The 24,891-nt window shown below is 37.8% G+C and overlaps 1 protein-coding gene across 2 annotated transcripts; it reads right to left on the bottom strand.

The window, feature by feature from the left end:
* Positions 1-837: 837 nt before the first annotated feature.
* On the bottom strand, positions 838-23,289 carry LOC149005291 (KH domain-containing protein At4g18375-like). Of its 2 annotated transcripts, none has more exons than XM_089135653.1 (8): positions 22,982-23,054; positions 21,795-22,423; positions 20,146-20,646; positions 19,452-19,691; positions 19,108-19,377; positions 14,511-14,569; positions 14,339-14,435; positions 838-4,385 (listed from the first exon to the last, which is right to left on the bottom strand). In XM_089135653.1, the coding sequence occupies exons 2-8, from the start codon at positions 22,386-22,388 to the stop codon at positions 4,254-4,256; spliced, it is 1,893 nt and encodes a 630-aa protein (XP_088991779.1). In that variant the 5' UTR covers positions 22,389-22,423; positions 22,982-23,054; the 3' UTR covers positions 838-4,253. The 2 variants fall into 2 exon arrangements, with proteins under 2 accessions (XP_088991779.1, XP_088991778.1); XM_089135652.1 differs by having other exon boundaries at positions 839-4,385; positions 23,048-23,289.
* Positions 23,290-24,891: the final 1,602 nt, after the last annotated feature.

Here is a 24,891-nt window from a genome sequence, read left to right on the forward strand (position 1 = left end):
AGGATGGATTTTTGGGTTTCATCTTCAACGAAATGTTTAAGGCCCCACAATGTGGATTAAACCTTCTTTTTTTTTTTTTTTGGAATGAGGTTCATCCGGACCAGTTTGCGCGCACCACGACTACATCCACAATGCGCTTTTTATATAATTAATATAAGCGGGGCTTCGCCCTTAGCCCTAGGGAATTCGAACTCTGACCTCCTATGTAGAAACGTTGGATTAAACCTTGAATCACTTGTTCTCAACCATGTCCGAGGGATTTGGTTAGGGCCTGTTTGGTTACATGAATCCAGAGATTTTGGATTCATGAATCTGAGAATTATACCCATTTGATTGTAAAAATTTCTAAATTCATGAAATCTAGAGATTCACCTTTTTATACTAAAAACGTGAATCTGTAGATTTATGGGAAAGGGGTGAAATCTAAAAATTTTAAAAAAAGCCATACATTTTCACATTCACAAAAATCACGTCGATCAAATAGTTTTTTAGGATGAATCCACAGATTTTATTCAACAACCAAACATTTAATTTTATAAATTATGACTCCATAGATTTGAAATCTATAAATTTGAAATCTTCATACTCATGTAACCAAACAGGCCCTTAAGAGGTCCTAGAACTTCTCTCAACACCCAAAAGAATCATTTAAAATATCGATATTGAGTATTCTACCAGTCAAATAGTTTTAAGAAATATATCGTCTTATATCGAGTATTATATCATACTAACGAATATTTTTTAGTACAATCTAATAAAGAGCTACAGCCTTACTGTATTTATATCAATTGTATCTAAATATAGATTCTTGTCGACCATGTCATATCATATCTTTAAACCTTGCCTGAAGGGTACTGCTCAAGTAAGCCTCTTAACCTTACCCATATTGTTTTGGACACTTCGATAAACATCGTGTGGATTAATTAAATTCACATCAACGCTAAATTTTGTCCAATTTGAAATACGTCTTTTTCAATGAGATTGCAAAAATCTCGGTTTAATTCTAAAAAATTTTAATGACCTTGCAAAATAGACCTTTTCAACTAAAACTCCTAACCCACTGAGGCAAAATAAAAGAGCTCGAGGACTTTCATATGGGAATTTTTGTTGATGTTAAAACACAAAGACAAAAACAACAACCAAAAAAATAAAACAAAACCACCCCTTTGCTTAATATTATTTAAAAATATATTTACAATCAATTACATCTATTATTCCTCAAAAAAAGAAAAAAACAATTACAGATGCCTTGTAAATGGACAACTCTACTAGAGCAGTAAGATGGCATCTGTAATTGAATGTTTTTCAAGGGTACTAAATATAATTGATTGCTAATAATACATGGATCTATATATAATTTGCCCTAATATAACATATTACCTAAAAACTAAAATACCTAGAATCAAACAATACACTAAATATTCTCAGTGAAGAAAAGAAACAAGGAAAACACACCATCTTGATAGAACCATAGTTTTCACAAACTCATCCATCTCGATTCTCTTTCTTTCTTAATAATAGCTTTCATTCGTCGATCCATTTGGTATCTGTTTTACCTGGTCTGAACGGGTCATCTTGGAATTTATAATTTCAAGTGGAAATAAAAAAAAATTAAAAAAAAAAAAAAAAAAAAACATAATATATCCTAGCATTAACATTGACATAGATGTGCTAAGCTTAGGAAGCAGATTCTTAAACCTGGAGGCAAAGTTATCTTCCTGCATTGGATTGTGTAGACCAGCCTGACCTACAACAGTTCTCCTTCCAAATTAATGAATGAAGACCCATATCTAAAGTTCCCCAAAACATAAAACCCCAGGGCCAGGGGGTGTTCATATGAAATTTCAGTAAGTTCAGCAAATCAAAAGAAGTTAATATCCATTAGAGAAACACAGAACACCGAAAAATTAAACATGTATGTTGAAAATGACCCAAGATAGCGATGATGGCAATTTAGAAAATTTATAAGCCCATAAGCCCCTAAACTCAGTGAATGCAGACAGATCCTAAACCATGGCAATATGAAATGAAGTTATGAATAATAACATACTTTATGAACAAATCAGATAATAAGCAAGTAAACCACCATAGCAGAGTTCAAACTCATTTAATGAATCTTCATATTTGAAGCTAAGAAACGTATACACATTCTCTTCTGTACAATGAGATGTCGGTCGATCAAAAAAATAAACCAACACCTCATCTATTCACAGATATTCCGTTCGTCATTCTTTTTGCAGCAGGTATTTCACCAATCAAGACACAACCCTGCTTCCCTTGTTCTGAAACCACCAAGCTAAACCCTTAGCAAACCAGACATCTACTTCAATATATACACTGAAGTTTGAAGCATACCAACTGATGCTGCACTAAAATTTCATGCTGCCAGATATCAGCAATGTACAATCTGGACTCTAAAATAAAACAGGGAGAAGTAGAGACTACAACTTAGGGTGTCACCTACTTGAAACAAGAATCAAGGCAATCCTATTAGCTTTCAACTAGCACTAAAAATTCTAGCCTAGAAGTCATCCAAGTTTGTCAAAAAAGGGGGTTAAGATAAGCACATTAAATTCTATTTGACACAGTGAATTGTCTATAGAGTTAAGAACCTGGAGCTATGTAAATCTCATCACAAAAATGATGGCATGCTGAAGAGCTATTTGATTAGAGCATAATTTTCGAAGTCACTGATGTGCTTCGTGTGATAATAAAGTTGAAGATTGGTCGACAACCAGAACAACTACCATCAAATATCATTGGTAAAACTGAAATGTCGGCAAAATAAACAAGGTGAAGGACCAGAGGAAGAAATGCAATACTTGAGGCACGATTAACAAAAACAGAAGCATGCTAAACATCTTTTCGATTAGCATTCTTCATTCTAGCCACATTCAAAGTGTCTAGTTTGGCCACAAAACACCGGAAGATTTTGGGAACTATAGTAGTTACCAGCTAATTCTAGATCAAATATTACAGAACCACTGCCAACTCAAAGAAGTAAAGAAATATAGGAGAGGAAAGACACAGTAACTATGACGATAAAAATTAAACAAAACTGGCTATGGGGCACATATAAAAACAGAGATAGAGGGAGAGAGCAGATCATAATCCAAAAGAAAAACAGCAGATCTTGATCCAAAAGAAAAACAGCAGATCTTGATACAAAAGAAAAACAGCAGATCCAGACTCAGAACGAAATTTTAAGATCAATATTTAAGGCAAAAACAGCAGATCTTGATACAAAAGAAAAACAGCAAATCTAGACCCAGAATGAAATGTTAAGGTCAATATTTAAGGCAATACAAACAATGCAACAGCAGCTTTTAGATGAAACAGATATGAATTTTATGATAAAATTGTAGCTGATCTTGATCCAACAGAGAGATTGCAGAACTAGATCCAGAAGTGGAACTGTGAAATTTTTAAGGCAGTGTAATAGCAGGTTCTCTAGGTAACAAAGGTAAGAGCTTTTTGTTATGGAATCTTCAAGAATAAATGATCCCAGCTGAAATGCAGAAATAAAACTAAGATTTAGAGGCTGGAGAACCATAAAATTCCACTATCCTAATCTGGAGAGATTCTTTATGAAAATTGCAGAAGGAATGAACCCAATATTTTTTGGAACGTTTCTAATTTAGGTTCTGGCAGTAATACGGTTTTTCAGGGCACAAACTAATTTGCATAATACAAATCAGGAGAACACCAGGAAGTCAGATAAACCAACCACATTGCTATGTATATATCGATAGAAAATGACCATTTTCACAACAGCTGAGGGCAAGGGTTCAAAGACAAGAAAAATAAAGCACACATATATATCATGAATACTTTGAGTAGCAATGAAACAAGTAAAAGATCATTAAAGAGTAAATTACTGGAGTGAACATTTAAAGACCACAGCACCACACTGGAAATAAGATGGAGTCTATGCTTGTCCAAGATAAGACGTGGTTGAAAACCAAATAGATAAGAAAGATCCTACTTAACTTCTAAGATATTCTGAAACAGGGAAAAGATTAAGCAACCTAAGACAGAAGCCTAGCTCCCAATGAAAAGCTGAGTGTGAATCCACCAATGAATCTCAAGCAGGCTCAGTTATGCAGGAAATAGGAGTTTCCATAGGAGAAACCTAGGAACATTAAATTCCTCTGGAGCAACATCTAAAAGAAATGTGAAGAAGAAAACTGTCGGGAAGAGATCTCTGAATATAAACTAGACTTCATTGTCACTACCAACATGACCCAGAAATCTCATGTGGCCATTATGAATGCCTGAATCAAGTTCTCAGCCGAACGCTTCTGATCAGGCGTGCCAGATATCTGGGCAAGGCGGTCACCACGTGATGATTTGGAGTCATGGATCTCTACAATTGCTCCTGAGATCTGCCAAATGAATGTTGAAAGGAGATTAAGGGTTAGGAACGAAATAGAAATCAGATCAAGGTTATCTTATGGCATGAAAATGAAACCATCTAGAAGAGTCAATGACAAAAATTACATATCAAAAAAAGGCTAGCGAAGCCAACAAAGTCCAGCAACATTTAACCCTTATCGTGTATCAAATAATGGGTGGGTCCATATTGTAAAGGACATCCAACCAATCTTATTGTCAAATTCCACATTGAATATAATATGTGGCTCATAAATACATCCCAGGAAAAAAGGATGCACCCTACAGCAGGGACTGGAGGGGTGAAACATATACAGCCATACTACTACTTCACAGTGTCTTTCCCAAATTCAAAAGGACTTGAGCTTTGTATTACCATGGATAGGGATTTCTTGTTCCTGTATCACTGTATGTATGTAAATGAAGGGGAGCAGCCTAAGCTGTCAGCCTGTCATTACTAAGAAATTTGGCTTTTGCATTTTTTTTAGAGTGATTAACTTCACTGGAATATGGCAATCCAGTTCCAGCAATGCTGTGATTCAACATTTGGGAAATGATGGTGAAGCCATTCCCCAGACCTTGACTGTGATTCCGAAGTCATGTTTCCACATCCATTTCCATCTTCTCTTAGTCTTATCTTTCTTCTACTCTTTCCACTGACATGTTAAAGTCTCTGAGTTATTTGCTGCTAATTATCTAATCATTTGTTAGTACCTAATTCTGTCTTATGGAAATTTCTATTTCTGACCATTGCAACGTCTCCACATCCATCAGCTGAATCTTTGCCAACCTCGAAGAAGAATTCTCCTCCTGTGGGTTGTTGCTGAGTGATGATCTAAAGAGCCAAATTGCAATTCTTTCCTAGGAATAAGTCTAGGAAAGGTTCCATACATGCTGGGCTTTTGACCCAGGCGTTTTACTATGTAATGGACACTTTGATGTGCCCAGGTGCTGTCAATAAATAAAGAAAATAAAAAATAAAAACCACTGTTTCTCATATGATTCCATCCTCTCAAAATTGCTGGAATTTCATGCGGATTTTGGGACATTCACCATTAAACAAGCTGCTCTCAAGGTATTTCTGCAACAGTGAGTTTCAAGAATCTCGCCCCATAATTCTTATTCAAATCTTCTAAAAATCCCAATCCCCAAATCTCCTTTTAATTTTTGTTTTCCACAAACTCCACCTCATTATTTACCCAATTAACCATTTAATACTTCTAAAATTTGCCAACAACATTTCCAAACCACCAGCAACACTCGCTCAACATTGCTGCCCCATTCTAAAGCAGAAGTTGCCTCATGGAATGAAGACCAATAATTCGCGATCTGAGATGAATAAGGACCAATTAGAATTACTGGAGAATTTCTGCTGTAACAGTCGTCTTTCATTTCGGTTAAATCAGGGATATAGTAAGGTTGAATGCCTACACTAGCATCTCCCAAGTTCAGGAAATTTTGGGGTCTAATGGCCTGATATGAATGTAGGGTTTGTAAATGTTGAGAAGGGTTCAAATGGGGTAGGGATTCAAATGGAAATTACAGGGGGCAACAAGAGGGGCACAGGGGATTGCTGGTTGCCATTCACCTGGACAAAGAAGCCTTGTTTGATGTTGTGGGGAGAATGGACTGATCTGAATGCAGCCTGAATCCACAGCAATAAAGGAACCCCTACTTGGCTTAACAGGAGACCCTTATTTGAACACCAGGAGGTAGCTTAACACTCTGGATTACCAGTTCTCAAGGAACAGCAAAATAACTAGGCTGCAATAGCTGAATTTATTGATATCTGAGAAACGCTCTCTTGATTATATGCAACAGGTCAGTTACATAGCCACACAACTAATAAATTCTTAACTAACTTGGTTTCTTACAAACTAACTAAATTAGGATCAACTTTAAGTTAGATGTCCTAATTGGATTCTAACAATAGAATTAGAAACAAACCTGTGCTGAAATTAGAAACTAGTCTAGGACTCACTTTAGACACTATCTAGGACTGAATATTTAAAATACCAGTCCCCAACAAAGGAGTCCATCATAGGGGTACAGTTTGCAGAATTACCATCAACCCCTGCTACTGCCACAAGTGCTTCTTTGTGCTGCCGTGCTGCTGGGAAGCAGGCCTAGGGTTTCCCTAAGGCCTTGGTCTTCCACTTGGGGTAGGTCTTGGGACCCACGTCAAAGGCTGGTGCTGACTACTAAAAACCCTAAACTTCCAAATCCATCCCTAATCTGCTAATTACATAAAACCTAACCATCCAAATTCTGTTCCAATCTGTTTAGTCAAAACCTTAGAATTTCATCCTTCACTTTCTCGAAACCTAAGAAAACCCCAATTTGCTGAAAACTTAAAAGCCAACATCCAAACACTTTTGCAAAACATTAGAACTTCACTAAAAACTCCCCATCACTTACTAGTCACAAGCATACCAGCAACCATAGTATTTAATTTCACGAAATTTTGCCAATTTTCAGTAGTTTTGACATGGTTGAAACGAAATTCAACATCTACAATATTTCGCTGAAATCTCAAAAATTTCACCAAAATTCGAAGGGGCAGTACCATAAGGGCTTATGGCTATGAATATAGATATGATGGAGCATATGGTGGTTCATATACCGATTCCAGTAGCATGTTTGCATCGGGGTATGGGGATGGATCAGGTGCATCATTTGTGGACTCCATCTTTGGATATCCATTAGGACCAACATAACCAATAATCCCAGTTCCACAAACGAGTTACAGTCCATGGCCATACATCAAATTCCCTAGGATAGGATATCTACTTTATGTTGATGATGCTAACTATAGAAGGGCAATGACAGACTACAAGGATAACTTTTTCCGTACCATGTCAAGGCCTGTTAACGTCAAATATTTAGAATACTCCATGATTCAGGGGATGAATCCAGCCTGACAAAACAACTTTTGTTAGATTAGACTAGGTCTCATTCGTGGTTTATATTTGTTATTGTGGACTTCTGATATCTTGTATGATGTATCTTACTTATTCATTCATTCATTGTAATTCACCCATTTATTGTTATGTGTCATTAATTGTAATTTTTAACTGAGAATTAAGTTCTACACTTCCACTTGTATATTGAATTCTATATGTTCTTGTATTTGCTATTGCATTTTAAAGAAAATTTTAGTTTTCTCTTTCATAATATCCATATTTAGATTTATGTGCATGTTCTAGAGTTCTAGTTTCACCCGCATACAACATGACATGTGCCGATTAAAAACATCACTTTGGCTAAATTTTAGGCAAAAATAACACTTATATTGTGTTGGCCTCAAACTAGGTTGTACACTGTTGAAAACATAGACTGAGGTTTCCTAATTAGAATAGGATTATGTTTCCTCATATGTCTAGAGTTTTATTTCTATATTTCATTTTCCTATTTAGTATAGGACTTAACTAGGTTGTAACTATAAATATCCTATTGGGGTCTTGTAAATAACTTACTTTTAGAGGAGCAATTCCTCACATTACAACATGGTATTAGAGCAAGGTTTTGTTTTCATCCTACAGAGGTGCTGTAGAAATTTTTTTTTGATGTCGCTATTCATTATCATAAAACGGTTTTGTTTTCATCCTACAGAGATGCTTTAGAAATTTTTTTGACGTCGCTATTCACATATTTGTTTTCTTTTCGGGTACCCTGGAAATTTATATTGGGTGATTAAGTGCATGTTTAGGAAAATTTTGTCTAAGGAGTCTGGTATTTAAGCGGACCGGTTGTGTCCCTCCAATCTTTCCTGGAAACTTTCCTGATGTACTTTGATTCAACAATATACCAATTTGAGGTAAACTGAGGAGATACTTTTCACGTGAATTAGTGGGAGTAATTTTGAAAAGATTTTAGGACTTTTTCGTAAATTTTGAAAAAGTTCAGGGACTTTTTGAATAATTTCTCCTTACGATGATGGATGATCCCATATCTCCTTTATCTGGTACATCTAAAGAGTCTCCCATGTCATCCATTCATAAGGATCGTGAGTTTTCTCCGCTTCAGATAACCACTGTGAAACTTAATTAAGACAAATTATCTTAGATGGTCTCGTTCAGTTTCTCTTGCTGTTGGTGCTTGTGGTCTTACTATCCATCTTGATGGAATTTACCAAACCTTCCACACCTGGTCTGCAACTTTCCAAGTGGTATACAGATGAATACTTGATCATGGATTTTCTCATCAACTCCATTGAATCTAGCATAGCAGAGAGTTATCTCCTCCTTCCTGATGCGGCAACTATTTGGAAAGTTACTAAAGATACATACTCTAGAGTTGGCAATGATGCATAGTGCTTTGAAATTAGACGAAAAATCAATCAGTTAAAAGAAAAGGATCTTCCTCTTTCTCAGTACTATAACACTCTTCGAAGATATTACCAAACTTTAGATTTCTATGGGAAGTTTACACCGAAGAATGCTGAAAATGCTATTGCCTATCAACAATGGGAAGATAAACAAAGAGTTTATAATATTTTGGCAGGATTGAATATAGAATTTGATCAATTCACGCATAGAGCCTTTCCCTTCTCTAGCTCAAGCCTATGCCATGGTAGATACCGAGGACAGTCAAAGGTCAGCTATGGTACATACTCAAACATCTGATAGATCTGCATCGATGGCTGGTTATGGCAATAATAAATATAGTTTTGGTAATTTTTGCCCTCCAGTAAAGTGCGAGTATTGTGGAAAAGAGCGTCATACAAAGGACAAGTGTTGGAAGTTGCATGGACGTCCAACAAATTCCCGTGGAGGAAGTAGAAATGGAATCAAGGGCAACAATCAAACATCTACAAATCAAGCTAGTTCTGACACCCTGAGTACTCCAACACCTCTTTCCTCAGATGCGCTCCAGCACCTTCGCCAATTGATGTCTAGACTTGACTCATCTTCTCCAGTACCGACTTTCAATACGAGTATAGCCTCTGTTATTGATCCCTTTGTTGATCCACAAATCCCCACATGTATTTTTGGTTGTCACAATGTCAATTTGACTTATCCCTCATGGGTAATTGACTCTGGGGCAACCGACCATATGACAAACTCATCTACTTTGTTTCATACTTATTCATCTGTCCCTATTGCTCAGGACGTTCGAACGGCTGATGGGTCTCTCTCCCCTATCGCTGGGAAAGGATCTATTATCTGTTCGCCTTCTCTTACCTTATCTAATGTCATGCATGTTCCTAAGTTTTCAGCTAATCTTTTATCTATCAGTAGCCTTACTCGTGATATGAACTGCAAAATAACTTTTTTTCCTTCTTATTGTGTTTCAAGACCTTGAAACAGAGCTTACGATTGGCAGTGGTAAACAGAAAGGGGGGCTTTACTTAATGGATGGGTCCCTATCAGCTCTTTCTACGGTCTCTAGTTCCACCTCCCCTGCACTTTTTACCTTATTACAGTGGCATAGTCGTCTTGGCCACATTCCTTTACCTATTTTGTCCAAATTATTTCCTTATCTGATTAAAAGGTGCAATTTAAATGATTTTTATTGTGAGGCATGTATTTTGGCCAAACAGACCAAGCATGTTTACCCTATTTCAGATAATCATAGTAAAATTCATTTTTCAGTCATTCACTCTGATGTGTGGGGTCCTTCTCAGACAGTGTCTGTATCTGGTCATAGATGGTTTGTTACCTTTATTGACTGTTGTACTAGGACCACATGGGTTTACTTACTTCACCAAAAAAGTGATGTTTTCTCATGCTTTCAAAATTTTCATAATATGATTAGGACTCAGTTTGGGGCGACAGTCAAAATCCTTCGTACGGATAACGGAACTGAGTACTTGGGTGGCGCATTCCCTTCCTACTTAGCAAACCATGGCATCATACACCAAACTAATTGCATCGACACTCCACCTCAAAATGGGGTTGCCGAACGCAAGAATAGACATCTACTTGAGGTAGCACGTTCCCTCATGTTTTCTATGCATGTGCCTCTTCGGTTTTGGGGTGAAGCCGTTCTTACTGCGGCATATCTAATTAACCGAATGCCTTCCCGAGTCTTAGACCAACACTGTCCCCTTAAGGTTCTTTTAGGTACAGCAATCTTTACAGTCTCACCTAAGGTTTTTGGATGTATTGTCTTTGTCCAGAACCACCATGTTCATGGAAAGTTAGATCCTTGTGGGTTAAAGTGCATTTTTTTAGGTTATCCTCCTACACATAAGGGGTATAAGTGTTATCATCCTAGTTCTCGTCATTTTTTCTTCTCTATGGATGTTGTGTTCCAAAAACAAATTCCTTTTTTCCCCCTACACCTCTTCAAGGGGAGAATTTTAGTGAAGAGGTTCCAATGTTGATTCCTCCTTTGGATATTTCTCTTGAGATTCCTACAGATGATCCTCCTTTGGAAGATGGAATGACCGAACAGGAACAGTTGGTGGATGATATACAGGGGAGACTAGACTTCTGAAGACCTATCAAAAAAATCAACAAGTGACCCCTTCTAAACCAAGCCACTCAAAAGCTTTGGTTCCTGGCCCTGAACAATCCGTGCTTCCAGGTGAGTCTGTCTTTTACCCTTCTTCTAATCCTACTTTAGACTTACCAATTGCATTAAGAAAGTAGCCTCGAACTTGCACCAAGCATCCTATTTCCAATTATGTTTCATATCAGTCTCTATCTCCAGAATTTTAAAGTTTTATTTCCTCTTTGTCCTCTACTACTATTCCTAACACTTGGCAGAAGGCATTATCTCACTCAAACTGGAAAGAAGATATGGATGAGGAAATGCAAGCTCTGGAAAAAACAAAACGTGGGACTTGGTGACTTTACCCATAGGAAAGCAGACTGTTGGGTGCAAATGGGTGTTTGTGATCAAATACAAGGTAGATGGGATTGTTGAAAGGTACAAGGCAAGATTGGTGGCCAAAGGTTTCACTCAGACTTATGGCGTTAACTACCAGGAGACATTTGACCTTGTTGCCAAGATGAACACAGTTCGTACTATTATTTCATGTGCAATTAATAAAGGGTGGAGTTTACAAGAATTAGATGTGAAGAATGTTTTTTTGCATGGAGAACTCCAAGAAGAGGTATATATGGATATACCACCCGGGTATTCTACTATAGAGACTTATAGGAAAGTGTGCAAGTTAAAGAGGGCTTTATATGGGCTGAAGCAATCTCCAAGAGCGTGGTTTGGAAGGTTCCATAAGGCAATGATATCTAATGGCTATAAGCAGAGCAATGCAGACCACACTTTGTTTATTAAAAGAGATGGTTGCCACACTACTATACTTTTAGTATAGGTAGATGATATTGTGATCACAGGCAGTAGTGATGATGAGATTTTAGCATTAAAGATTTTTTTGGGAACTGAATTTGAGATCAAAGATATGGGAAAACTAAAATATTTCCTAGGTTTAGAGTTGGCATATTCTACTAGCAGTGTATCTCTATCCTAGAGGAAGTATACATTGGATCTTCTTGAGGAAACTGGAATGCTAAGATGTAAGCCTACTGAGACTCTTATTGAGCCTAACCTACACTTGAAAGCAAAGGAAGGAGAACCAGTTGACAAGATAAGGTATCAAAAATTAGTGGGAAAGTTGATCTATCTATCTCACACTAGACCTGACATCACATTTGCAGTTAGTCTTGTTAGCCAGTATATGCATGATCCTTATTCCTCACATTTGGATGCAGTATATCGGATCTTGAGATACTTGAAGACTACTCCAGGAAAAGGAATTTTAATTTCAGCTCATGGACATTTGAAGATTGAGGCATATACAGATGCAGATTGGGCAGGATGTCCAGATGATAGGAGGTCTACCTCTGGGTATTATGTATATGTGGGAGATAACCTTGTGACTTGGAGAAGCAAGAAACAGGCTATAGTTGCACGGTCCAGTGCCGAGGCCGAGTTTAGGGCGATTGCTCAAGGCACTTGTGAGGTACTATGGCTTAAAGGGCTGCTTCAAGAGGTTGGGACAGATTTGGAGGTTCCTATATAGTTATACTCAGATAGTAAGTCAGCAATCAGCATAGCTCATAACCCAGTACAGCATAATAGGACTAAGCATGTAGAGATTGACAGACATTTCATCAAAGAGAAGCTTGACGCTGGGCTGATCCATATCACCTTTATTACTTCAAACGAGCAACGGGCTGATGTGATCACAAAGAGCTTGAGCACGAAGATATTCAATTACATTATGAGCAAGTTAGGCATGATAAATATCTATGCTCAAACTTGAGGGGGAGTGTTGAAAACATGGACTAAGATTTTCCTAATTAGAATAGGATTATGTTTCCTCATATGTCTAGAGTTTTATTTCTATATTTCCTTTTTCTACTTAGTATAGGACTTAACTAAGTTGTAATTATAAATACCCTATTGGGGTCTTGTGAATAACTTACTTTTAGAGGAGCAATTCCTCACATTACAACATACACCAAAACCAGGCCAAAAAAAATACCAAGAATCCACCCAAACAGGGCATCAAAACATGTTACATACTTGTACCATGTTGAAATTTCTGGTCAAAACACCAATGCCAGCAACTCCTAATCTGCAACTGAATCCACACCATTCTGAACTACTCAAGCTTGGCTCGTAGACCCTGGTTATTCCTAGATGGTACCTTTCAATCAAGGGCCATGTCAAGAAGAACAAGTAATCCTAGAGTCTATTAGTAGTAGTAGCAGCAGCATTATTTCCATAGTTAAATTTCATGTTTTAAATTGAACCAGCTTTGCTGGTATGAACCAGTGGTAATATCAACCCCATATCCTTATATCAAAACCATTCAAATCTCAATGCAACCTGACCAGTTGATTACCTACAATTACCATCCTTAGCCTTATTCCTACTAGAAATCCTCTATAACTCCAGGTTTGATCACCTGATTTAGTTGTGATTTTCCACAAAATTCTAGCCTACATCAACTTGCCATAACCCCACCATCAAACCCTATATCCCTCAAGTGAGACCCACTCAGTTTTGGCCTACTTAAGAAGCTGGTTCTGTAGAGACCTTGGTTAATTGCCCCCACATAATCCTATTCAATCTAGGGCTACATAATAAGCTTCTTGCTATATAAGCTGCTTGTTTTGACAACATGATGCAGTATCAGATCAGTTTAATCAGTTCCAGTCCAGCCAGAAGAACTGGTTCACTGGGGTTTGGTCCAACAAGAGTTGGACTTAAATTAGTATTTCATTTCAGTTTTAATTTTGCTCTTCTATTTGTTTTAGTACTACTATGTAAGTGGTTCTAGACTTTGTTTGCATTCTATTATGGAATTTGATTCCAACTAGGATTTGCAATTTGTTTTTCTTTAAATATCTTGTATTATGATACAATTTTGAGATTTAATAGAATAAATTGTGTTTATGAGAGCCTGTGTCTGGTGTGTGAGTGTGAGCACTCCCTCCCTCTTCCTCTTCTTCCTCCACTTCTAATTCTTCTAATTCTCCTCCATTACAGCCACCATAGTAGCCATATACCAGGTCTGCATCACAACAGTTCACTTCAGTTACAACAAATCTGTTCCTCTTGGTCTATCAATTTAATCTCCAAATTAATGTGGTAGATTCATAGATATGTTCATTTATTTGATAATTCCCTGCGTATGATTCTTCAGCCACTTTGTATTCTCATTGGAGTCCATTGTAAATTGACCATACTACCGCAACCTGATTTCTGGACCAATCTAAATTTCCTACACCGAGATATACTGGTTGGAGTTAGTATTCACCATAAAGTCATGAAAATAATCACATTTTTCTTTTCCATTAGGAACATGGCTGAAACAATTCCCCCGCAGTAATCAATCAACCAAAGTACATTAATTTCTTCCAGGAGAGCACCTTCATTGTTCCCAATAGAACAGATATAAACTAGAAAGCATAACTTTAACCCAAAAAAGAGAGAAGAATGTTGACTCCAAACGAAATGAATGAAGACCTACCTGCCGAATGTTAGCGAGGTTTGCCCCGCCTTTGCCCAACACTTTACCAACTGCATTTCCAGGTATCACTATGTCTAAGGTTGAAGGTGGTGGCATTCTGCAACGAGGATTTTGTGAGTGCAAGAATGAAACAAACTTTGTAAAAACAAGTAATGCGTTAGAAAGTACGAACCCTCCATAGAAATTTGATGACGAGTATGAAGACAAAGAACCGTAACCGTTTTCTCCTACCTTCACACACACAAAAAGATTCAATGAAGGTAAATTACTAGAAACGTGAGGAATTTTAAGTGATAGCCCATACATTCAACATGGAAATCACACTGGACAAAAATATACCTGACATTAATGCTATAAATTTTGGCAGAGTAAAACTTCAACATTCCCACAGCAATATACTCTCACATAAATAATAATTAGCACAGATGCAGGTGCTCGCACTTAATCGATGTGTAAGTTGATTTGGTGAACAGGGGACATCTAGGATAACATGACACTAACTTGCCCAATTCTCCCAAACACAGGAAACATAAATACAAAGAGTTGATCATCATAAGCATTGCTGAATGAGATATGATACATTACTTTCAGGTTCCTTTGAAAACTGCAAGGCTAAGGATACCAGTTGATTGATCAATAGCATCGTTAAGCAAGATATTCTAAGACAATGCTTCTTTTGCAACACAATCAAGGAAAACCTCCACAGAACAACGGAAACTCGACCATTGTGTCAGTGTATAATTCTGGTCGAGATCATATCTGAACTCGAAGTGTGAGGACGCGTCAATTTTGTCACACGTATGGTCGACAAAGTACACTGCTGAACCTAAAGCAACAATCACTGAATTCACAACAGTAAAAACTCCAGAGAAATCAAAGGTCATATTTCCAGAAATTTGAGTCCAGGTCAAAGGCCTCCACTTTTATTTATGGAATAAAATTCATACTGGCCTCCCATGATGCAGTTTTGCACTTTTGCTGTCAAACTATGCACCAGCACCATTAGGTGAAAGATCAAGCGTTGAGGAACCGCTACACCAGCAGCTAAAATTTGTGGGTTTACGTTTTGGTTATTTCAATTTTAGTTTATCCTATTAACGGTTTTATTTAAACCTTACTTGAAGCTGTAATTCCAGTAGGAAAAATGAAGTTACCGTTCACATGAAGAGCAACCATGGATAGTAACTCTAGTCCTACTAGAGTCCTAGTTTTACATGTCATCTTATGTCAGACAAAGTACACTGCTGAACCTAAAGCAACAATCACTGAATTCACAACAGTAAAAACTCCAGAGAAATCAAAGGTCATATTTCCAGAAATTTGAGTCCAGGTCAAAGGCCTCCACTTTTATTTATGGAATAAAATTCATACTGGCCTCCCATGATGCAGTTTTGCACTTTTGCTGTCAAACTATGCACCAGCACCATTAGGTGAAAGATCAAGCGTTGAGGAACCGCTACACCAGCAGCTAAAATTTGTGGGTTTACGTTTTGGTTATTTCAATTTTAGTTTATCCTATTAACGGTTTTATTTAAACCTTATTTGAAGCTGTAATTCCAGTAGGAAAAATGAAGTTACCGTTCACATGAAGAGCAACCATGGATAGTAACTCTAGTCCTACTAGAGTCCTAGTTTTACATGTCATCTTATGTCAGCCAAAGTTGCATATATACATTGATGTAATTACTCAGCTTACCCCACGACTCGATGAATGAAAGATTGTTTTGAGCATTAATGCTCTGTGAATTAGTATTACTAATTTATACCTCTCTCCTAAAATTCCACTAAGCTGTCTCATTCGATCTTCACTGAAGGAACTTCAATATTGTTGAAAATTCTGCAAGTTCAAGGACTATCCAAGCATTCCAGGAGCTGTCCTTTAATAACAGTGAGTTCTTCTTCTTCCTGTCCAGTTAATCAAAATCCTTACACTATTTCTTTCTACTTTCTTTTACCTTAAAACCTAGCCATTAGAACCTATCTCCAGCCCAAACTAACCATTAGAATCCATTGGAAATCCATACCACAGTCTGTACTTGTCATCATCGCTTCTACCAATCAAGAATACACATCAAAATATCATCCAAAATCCAAGGATTAAACCCTCTTTTCTGAGTTTTTGTACTCCCAAAAACCCAAATTTCAAACTTAGATCTACGCCAATCCCGATATAACCGTTAAAACTGTTCAAACTTTAGGGATCATCCCCATATATTATCACCTAACTTGTCTCAAAGTTTCATCCCCATCCAACCACTAAAACCTCTGTTCTTGTGTACCCTAATCAACTTCCCCGAAATCCTAAAACCTAACTTTTGTACTGAGATCCAAAAGACTGGCCCCAAGTTAAACCTATTCAATCTACAGCTACATCATCCTGTAAACTGACTTCGAAAGTTGGAATTCAAACTCACTGTGTGACACTTGTCAAACTAAAACTCTAAAACAGAATATAAACTGGGAACATAGTGCGCACTCAAATTCCTTAAAATTAAAACTACTTGGCTAATCTCGACAGCAACCTTAGGGGCTTTTCCTAGTCTTGACCTTCCACTTGATGTCGAGTGTTGAATCGGCCCCAGCATCAAACTCATACCAAGTTGTGCCCAATTAGAGATGATCCAGGTCTACCTTAAGTCTTAAGTTTAATAGGATGTGATGTAAACCAGGTCTAGGTTAGAGGTATTTTAGTAGTTCCCCAAGACTTAGGGTTTGCCCAGGAAATTCCAGCAAAGAAGAATGAATACCTTAGGGTTTAGAAGGGATTTTTCTACTCAGAACCCTGCGGAGATGTAAGTTTCAGGTCTGAAATCTAATAGACTCAGAAACTAGGGTTTCCGGTTAAGGGCTGGAAAATCTGAACTAGTAGTTTTGTGATTTCAGAACTTGCTTTCACTGTTCTGGATTGTAAGGTTGAGCAGGGAATTGTAAGAATGTTCATATTCAGAAGTCTCAAATTGAGTTTGAAGAATTTCTAGATTTGCTGTTTCTCAGAAATTTGCCAGAAAACAGGGGACTGAATGGAAGGAATGGTTAAGGGCTAGACAAGTTGGGGAAGGGGATTAGGTCGCAGAAAGGTGGGTTGGGGGTTAGGGGTCTGAAACAGCAATGGGGTGGGGATCTAGGCTTGTAGGGGTCTGGGGGAAAGGATTCTGCCTTGCGCAGAATATGGGAAGGGCATGGGCTGGGTGCATGGACCTTGGGGAGGTGGGGTGGGTAGGGGGTTTTTACTTACTTGGTTGAAAGGCTGCTGGGGTTGATGGGTGACTGCTGGAGTTGGTTGAAAGTTGCAGAGACTTGCTTGAAGAAGGCATGTAAGCTGCTGGACCGATGAAGAAGAACACATGAAACTTGAATAAAGATGCTGAATGTTGAAGACTCTCTCAAAACCCGCCGAGGTCCCCTCAAAACAGGAACCTCAATAACGTTTCATTCAATAATCCAAACTGAAGATAGCATTACATAAAGAGCCTATTTATAACATGAAAATAGAAGACTCTGACTCACTTTGGAATTCCTTAACAGATAATGTTCCAATTACATCTTTGACTAGACTCTCATCCATAAAGCAACTCCTAACAGATAAGGAATCTTACCTAAACTAACTTGGGACCCTTCAAAACAACTTTAACTCAAACTAGACTTCTCCAAAGTCCAAACATAACCAATCTCAACTCAAATTGCAAAATTGGAGTTAATTAAAATTCTGGAAAATTCTGAAGTTAATTTCAGAAATAAAATAAAGACTAAAATGCCCAAAACGTCCCCAAGAAGGGTTCAGCCAGTTCAGGGTGGTTTCTTGGAACCATCTTGAGGGCCCCCACTTGAGCTTTCAGCCAGGGAGTCCTTGCGTTCACATCAGGACGCGTTAGCTATTATTTTATATAAGAATAAGAATACACAAGTCAGTCAATTTTAGATAATGAGCAAGTATAAAGTTGATCAGGAATCTTACAAGTTCAGAGACCCTTCCCTTTGTAAATTCTGTTTCTAAGTTTACACCATGTTTCCCTTCTTAGTTAGATTTTCTTCTATCAAACAGTTTGTATTAAGATGAAATTTCTGATTTAGGATAGTGAATTATGGTCAGAGAACCCATGTAGCTCTATGTGTGTGTGCACTCATCTTCTGTTCTCACTTTTTTTCTCTTTGTCTTCTTATGCATTCTTCTCCTCCCCTTCAACTCTGATTTCTTCCTCTAAAAACTTCCTAATTCTCCTAGCCTGTGCTCTACCATTTAGAGATTATTTGCAAGAAAAAAGAAAATCTCATTTCTCTGTCACAGAGAACAGACCCAAAAATATCAAAAACTTGCATGCAAACCCACAACCATGAAGTTTGGCATTTACAAGAAAATTTTTGTCATAAAGGATGCCACAGTGCCCACATAATTAATCACATTTGGTGGAATATCTAGTCAATGATTGTACATCATCATAAAATGCAGTAGAGCATGTTAGCAACAACCTAAAAAATTCCTCTTTCAGAACTTGAAGTCCATTGGGTGTTTTTCCTTGGAGCCTTAGAGGTCATCACAAAGTGTTATACACAACGTTGCACACATCAAGGTAAGATAGAGGTAATCTGTGGCAACGCAAACCATTGAAACTTAACCTATCAGACAAGTGTAGAATCTCACAATTAATGTTAAGCAGCAACAAGATAAATCAAAGCAGTTGTCCAGTGCAAGAATATGTCAATATTGGCACATGATTCCAATACAATAACTTGGAAAAAAAATACTGAATATGAAACTGCATGTAACATACCGGCAATGACCCATATCTATATAGGCCACTTGAGGAAAGCAGGCCCAAGCCACTTCCGCTGTCAACCCTTTGATCATAACCCAGTGGAGCAACTGAAGGGACACTAGGCAATGCTGGAGGCACAGAAAGACTAACACCGCTGGAATAAGTAGAATCAGCAGCTGCAGCAGGAGGATTCCCACCACTGTCCTTGTCTTTCAAAACATAATCTCGGAGCCTCAAAACTATTTGAACAAGTGCATCTCGCACGCTACTCACCTCTCCAAACACCTAAATGAACAGAACAATTAAATAAGTAGATATAACACCCGGATTATATTCATAAGGCAGGCACAGAAACAAACCTCAACTAGCTCATCATTATCATTAGCACACTTGGGCTTCTCACTTTTTGATATCCGCACATCAGCTTTTGTCCTCTTCCGGATTTCATTTATAATAGCACCACTCTTTCCAATAATACACCCAATAATTTTAGATGGAACAAGGAAACGAATACCAACACTATCATTATCATTGTTGTTTATTTTCTCTTGCAGCAGTAAAACAGCTTCAATCGCCACTGATTTCACATCATCTGAGGACTGTCAACAAAGTGAGGACACTTGTCATCAATTTGGAAATAGAAGATTGATAGGAGTAGTTCAGAAAGAAATACAGAAGCAAGTATGCATGTCTGGAATAGGCAGACAGGAAGAGTGGTGTTTACAATCCCACCCAGGGAGATCAACTAAGCGCACATTACATTCTTTCCAATATTATAACTACACTCATTCCAATATTTGAATCTACTTGATTCGATTGTATGCGAAAACCAGAAGATACATGATGTCTAGTTCAAGCAAGAAAATTTCTAGGGCACATTCATCTGTTTTGGCAAGAAGAAATCCATAGCCTAAATTATCTGCAAAATATTTTGTATATAAAATATGATATATTTCAATTCCATTGATGACCAAGAAGTGACAACAATGATGATAAGATGACACAATCAACTAGAAATTAAAGAAAACGAAAAAAGAAATGAAAAGGTCTAACCTCTGTTGACGTGATGGTGACAAGACATTCATCACGGTCAGCTTTTTTATCATCAACCTCAATACGGGCACCACTTGCCTGCCTCACACTTTTAATGGAACTTCCTCCCTTGCCAATAACACGGCCAATCTGGTCATAAGGACACAACATTCTTATCATCAACTCCTCAGATCGAGATGGAGCTGCATAACCAGAAACCATGGGAAGGGCACTTGAATACATTGGCCATGCATTGCCTGTGTCTGTGTATACAGGGAGATCTTGTGCAGAAGGTGGAGCTCCTATGATTGATGGCATGGATCTCGAACTAGGAACCATAGGGTCGGCACTTGGATAGAAACCACCAGCAGGATAAATAGGGATGTCTGATGGGATAATGATACTTTGGGGGGCTTCTGGCACTGACGTCTCAAGAGGGACATCTTCTCTAGGAGAGAACTTGTACATGATACATGATATGGCATATAATGCCTTCTTCACTGCTTCAGCCGCACCTGTTATCTGCTCACAAAAATAATTTCTCACTGATCAGAGGCAGGTGGAAAGTTCAATAAGCAACAAAAGTTCAATGGATAAAATGCATGGGCATTCACCTGGATGTGTTTAAACTTCTTAGCAATCAGGATTGCGTCCACTTATACATTGGATATACACACAATAGTAACAAGATCATTTTAAATGGAAACTAAAGAAACACTATTCTCCCTCCACTAATACCAAAATCATTCTGTAGAACATGTATCCAGTCACCAAGCCCAACAATAGACCTCCAAATGGTTAAGAAGTCATTAAAAACAGATCAATCAAAAATTAACAACATAAATGCAGTTGCGCACATTAGACAATGTCATCCACAGGGCATGCATTCATAAATTTTCAATGATTTACGCCAACCACTGAGACATGCATTTATCACACACACGCACAACATAGGATATATCACAAATGTCTGACGCAGCATATACATCATTGCCTGGTACAAACTATGTCATCCACAGGGTAATGCATGCATAAATTTTCAATACAGGAGGCACCAGAAATGACTCAAGATAGTAAAACCAGGAGAAGCAAAACCTTGAGAACAGGGGGAAGAAAACAAAAGGTACCTACTGCAAAAAGGTTCATGCGGCTGTGGGTCTAGAAAGGAACCGAATGTCCACAGCCTTACCCCTGCTTAGCAGAGAGCTGCTTTCATACTCGAACCCATCACCGTGGTTGGTCACAATTGACCAACCTTACTATGGGAACAAGGCTCACCCTCTAAATTTTTTGGCAAGTCAATTACAAGAAAACCATAAACAAGAGTTACATGAATAATATACTAGTGCCTATGCACAACTCCCTAGATATGGATTTTTTGCAAATAAAAACAAGCTACAGATAGAAGCCCAATACCAGAATATTGGTAAAACTCAAAAATCCATTTTCTTGGGTGTTCATGTTCCCGTCAAGTCTTACACCATAGGGCATAGGTACCCTCACAAACTAGAGCTTCATGTCAACATAATTCTTCTCTTTCAAGATCAGAATTTTATTCAATAAGATCTTCATAGTTAAACATGAGTAAATTTAACAGGCAGGTTTTTGTCAGCAGATCTATTGATAAGTGTATTTCAACAATCTAATCGAAATGCTGAGATCTTACTTACCAGAACAAAGTTGTCGAAATCCATAGCATATGACTGACTGGGGTCATTTGTTTCTTTTGGATTAACTTTGATGTTTGCATTTGTCTTGTTTCTCAACTTCTTGATAGTTGAACCAGACTTGCCAATTATATTTGCAGATTGGCTGGTAGGGACAAGAAGGCGTGTTTCCACCTTATCTTTTAGTTTCTTGTTAGAATCACCGCCAGTGTCCGATGCATTGGTAATTGCCAAATGCACTTTGAGAAGAGCATCCTGAGCCGGGCAAAGAGGTTCCATGTCTTCATCCTCATCATCAACCTCCACATCACTCTTGTGCTTAACATAACAATATATGGTAATGACCCTATCCTTAGCTCCAGGAGAAGGATCCACAATCTTCACCTTGGCCCGTGTCTCTTGTCTTATTGAATTTATTATTTTCCCACTCTTACCAATCACACTACCAATAATATTGTCCGGGCAAAGGATGCGATATACAACTAACTCACCATCCACTGATTCATCTTTATTAGTTGACTGTTTCTTCTGGTTCTTTCCGCTTCCATCATTATCTCTATCCCTCTGCGAACGGCTTCGCTTGCCAGTCTCACCCATACTCACCAATCAATATTTGGAGTAGAAACTGCCACCTGAATGCAAAACATAAAACATCAATCAGCATTGGAAAGAAGCCCAATTAGAACATCATAGTAGAAATAGTAACAAACCATCACTGGAAAAGTTGCAATACATGGGATTTTTTCTCTCCTTTTTCTTAAGGGGGATGGTGGGGATTGGGGTGTGGCAAGCGTCCATTGAATGGTTTGAAAGAACTGGGAGTGATAAGCCCGCCCACAATAAACTTAATTCCTGACCTCTTTCAGGGGTGGACAACCATAGACTACAGAAATAGCTTCTACGCTTAAGGACCCACAAATTATCAGAACATAAGAACTAAATTTGCAACAAAGAAAAAAACTTTAAACTGATTTCGCTTATATCTACCTAAGCAATAACACGGCGGATGCGACAGTGGGGAACACCATAATTCAATAAAAGAAAAAACTGAAACCGATAAGAAGAGAGAGAGACAGAGAGACAGAGAGACAGAAAACAGACAGAACGGAACAGAAGTAAATGCATAAAAGGTCCCCATCAAGGAGTTAGAATGTTTCAGCTATGCAGAAGAAAAATCCCAAATGCTTTACTTAAAAACATTTCACTAAAGACATCGACGCGAACCCTAACCCCAGACGAGAAAAGATACACCATACCTTCGAGAAAAGAGAGAGAGCAGACGAACAGAAACCCTTCAAAACCTTACGAAGTGCTGCAGAGTCGCTGCGGCTTGACTGGTGGAAACCCGTGTCTCGAACGTACCACCTACGATGATGTAATGAAGGGAAGGGCGATTGGAGGTCGTAGAAGCAGAAGATGTCACGAACCGTTCATCCACTCTTAAACCCCGAGTTTCCGAGGGGTTGGTTCAACCCTACCCTGGGATCCCAAACCCCAAATCCAAATTTTACCCCGCCTGCCCCCTCTTTTCCTTTTTCCGGGAATGGCGTTTTTTCATACATTCAGTATTAGTATATTACATAATATACCATGAGGGAAAATCCCCAACTAAGTGTTGGTCTTACCAATCGAATAATTCTGCAATCCAATTGTAAGTTTTTTTTAATAATATTTATTTCAGTATTAAAAAAATTAAAAGCGTATTAGAACATTTTAAAACTGGTAGGTCATTAATAGTGTGTCCTTAATTGGTCTTCTTCTGATACTAAAAGGAAGACAAATCCAAAATGCCATTTTTTTTTTAATAAAAAATGATGTTGGTCAAACCTCAAGAGGTCCAATTAAAACAGCCTTTTATTTTTCACTGAAAATTTTAATATATCAATTTCAGAGAAGAACGAGTGATCCATGATGAAAATAGTTTTAAGCTTCCCATCTCACACAATCAATGATTCCAGTTTGAGAATTTACCTTCCAAATTGCTCTTGACACCCTAAAAGAAAGGCCTTAAAGCACAGACCCCATTTTAAATTTCAAAAACACATTTCCTATAATACCTCGTGTTAAGTGTATTATTTTGATAATTAAAGTGTGTCATGGACAATTCATAATAGACCAACTTAGGTAGACCAAAGAAGAACCGAACAGATCAAACCTCGGTCGGACCACAAATAAACATATAAAATAAAGGCACTAAGCAACGTGTACGATATGAATCGTATCCAACCTCCTTAAAGATAGGGATAAAAATCATGATCAAGTCGGATAGTTTGAATTGCTATTGGAATCCAAATCCGACTTCACAACTACAATCCAAGTAATACTCTCTCATAGGATAAGATTCATCATCTCCTCTAGGAAGTTAACAACAATTATAGAGTTTAAGTTGAACTCCATCACCTCACAACCAAGGTAATCTACTAAGCTATAAATACCCACACCTTCACCATTGTCAGGTACGCACTCTTGGGTTTCTCTCTCTAGCATTGAGAATTCTACAAGTTATTTTCTTCTTCTAAAAGTTGTGCGCTTCCATTAACATGATCATCGGAGACGTTCCTTGACCAACCCAGTCGAGCACATTTTTTATAGGTTGTTCGCTTATGTTGCCAAACAAGATTTTGCAGCAACATTTGGCACCGTCTGTGCAAATCTTGGTTAAAAAAAAAAGGCATTGTGTAAATTAGATTAGGCATCCTAAATCAACCCTCCAAATAATAATTAATCATGAGGTGATTGGCAAGTTTGATTGTGAGGTACAACTGCCTTCAAAATCCCTTTTTGAGTAATCCAACCATAACGTATATCGTACATTCCCTCTACTCTCTAATTAAAATAACCATTATTTTTCATCGACTTTGAGGAATTATTTTACTGAAGAAATTTTTAATGTTATATTACCCCTGATTTGAGGCTACAAAACCAATTAATCATAATTTTGTGGGAACTCGCTCAGTTTTCTAAGAACCAATCACTTGCTTCATTGAGTGCATTGATTTTTGTAAGTTACATTACCAAGAACACAACGTCAGAACCACGTGCCTTGATTTTTTTAAATAACCTTTTAGATTTAAGGAAAGAGAAGTTTATGTTTGCATGA

This window comes from Hakea prostrata, chromosome 9, assembly GCF_041222555.1.
Source record: "Hakea prostrata isolate BN-2017 chromosome 9, UWA_Hpros_2, whole genome shotgun sequence".
In the NCBI taxonomy this organism is placed as follows: domain Eukaryota; kingdom Viridiplantae; phylum Streptophyta; class Magnoliopsida; order Proteales; family Proteaceae; genus Hakea; species Hakea prostrata.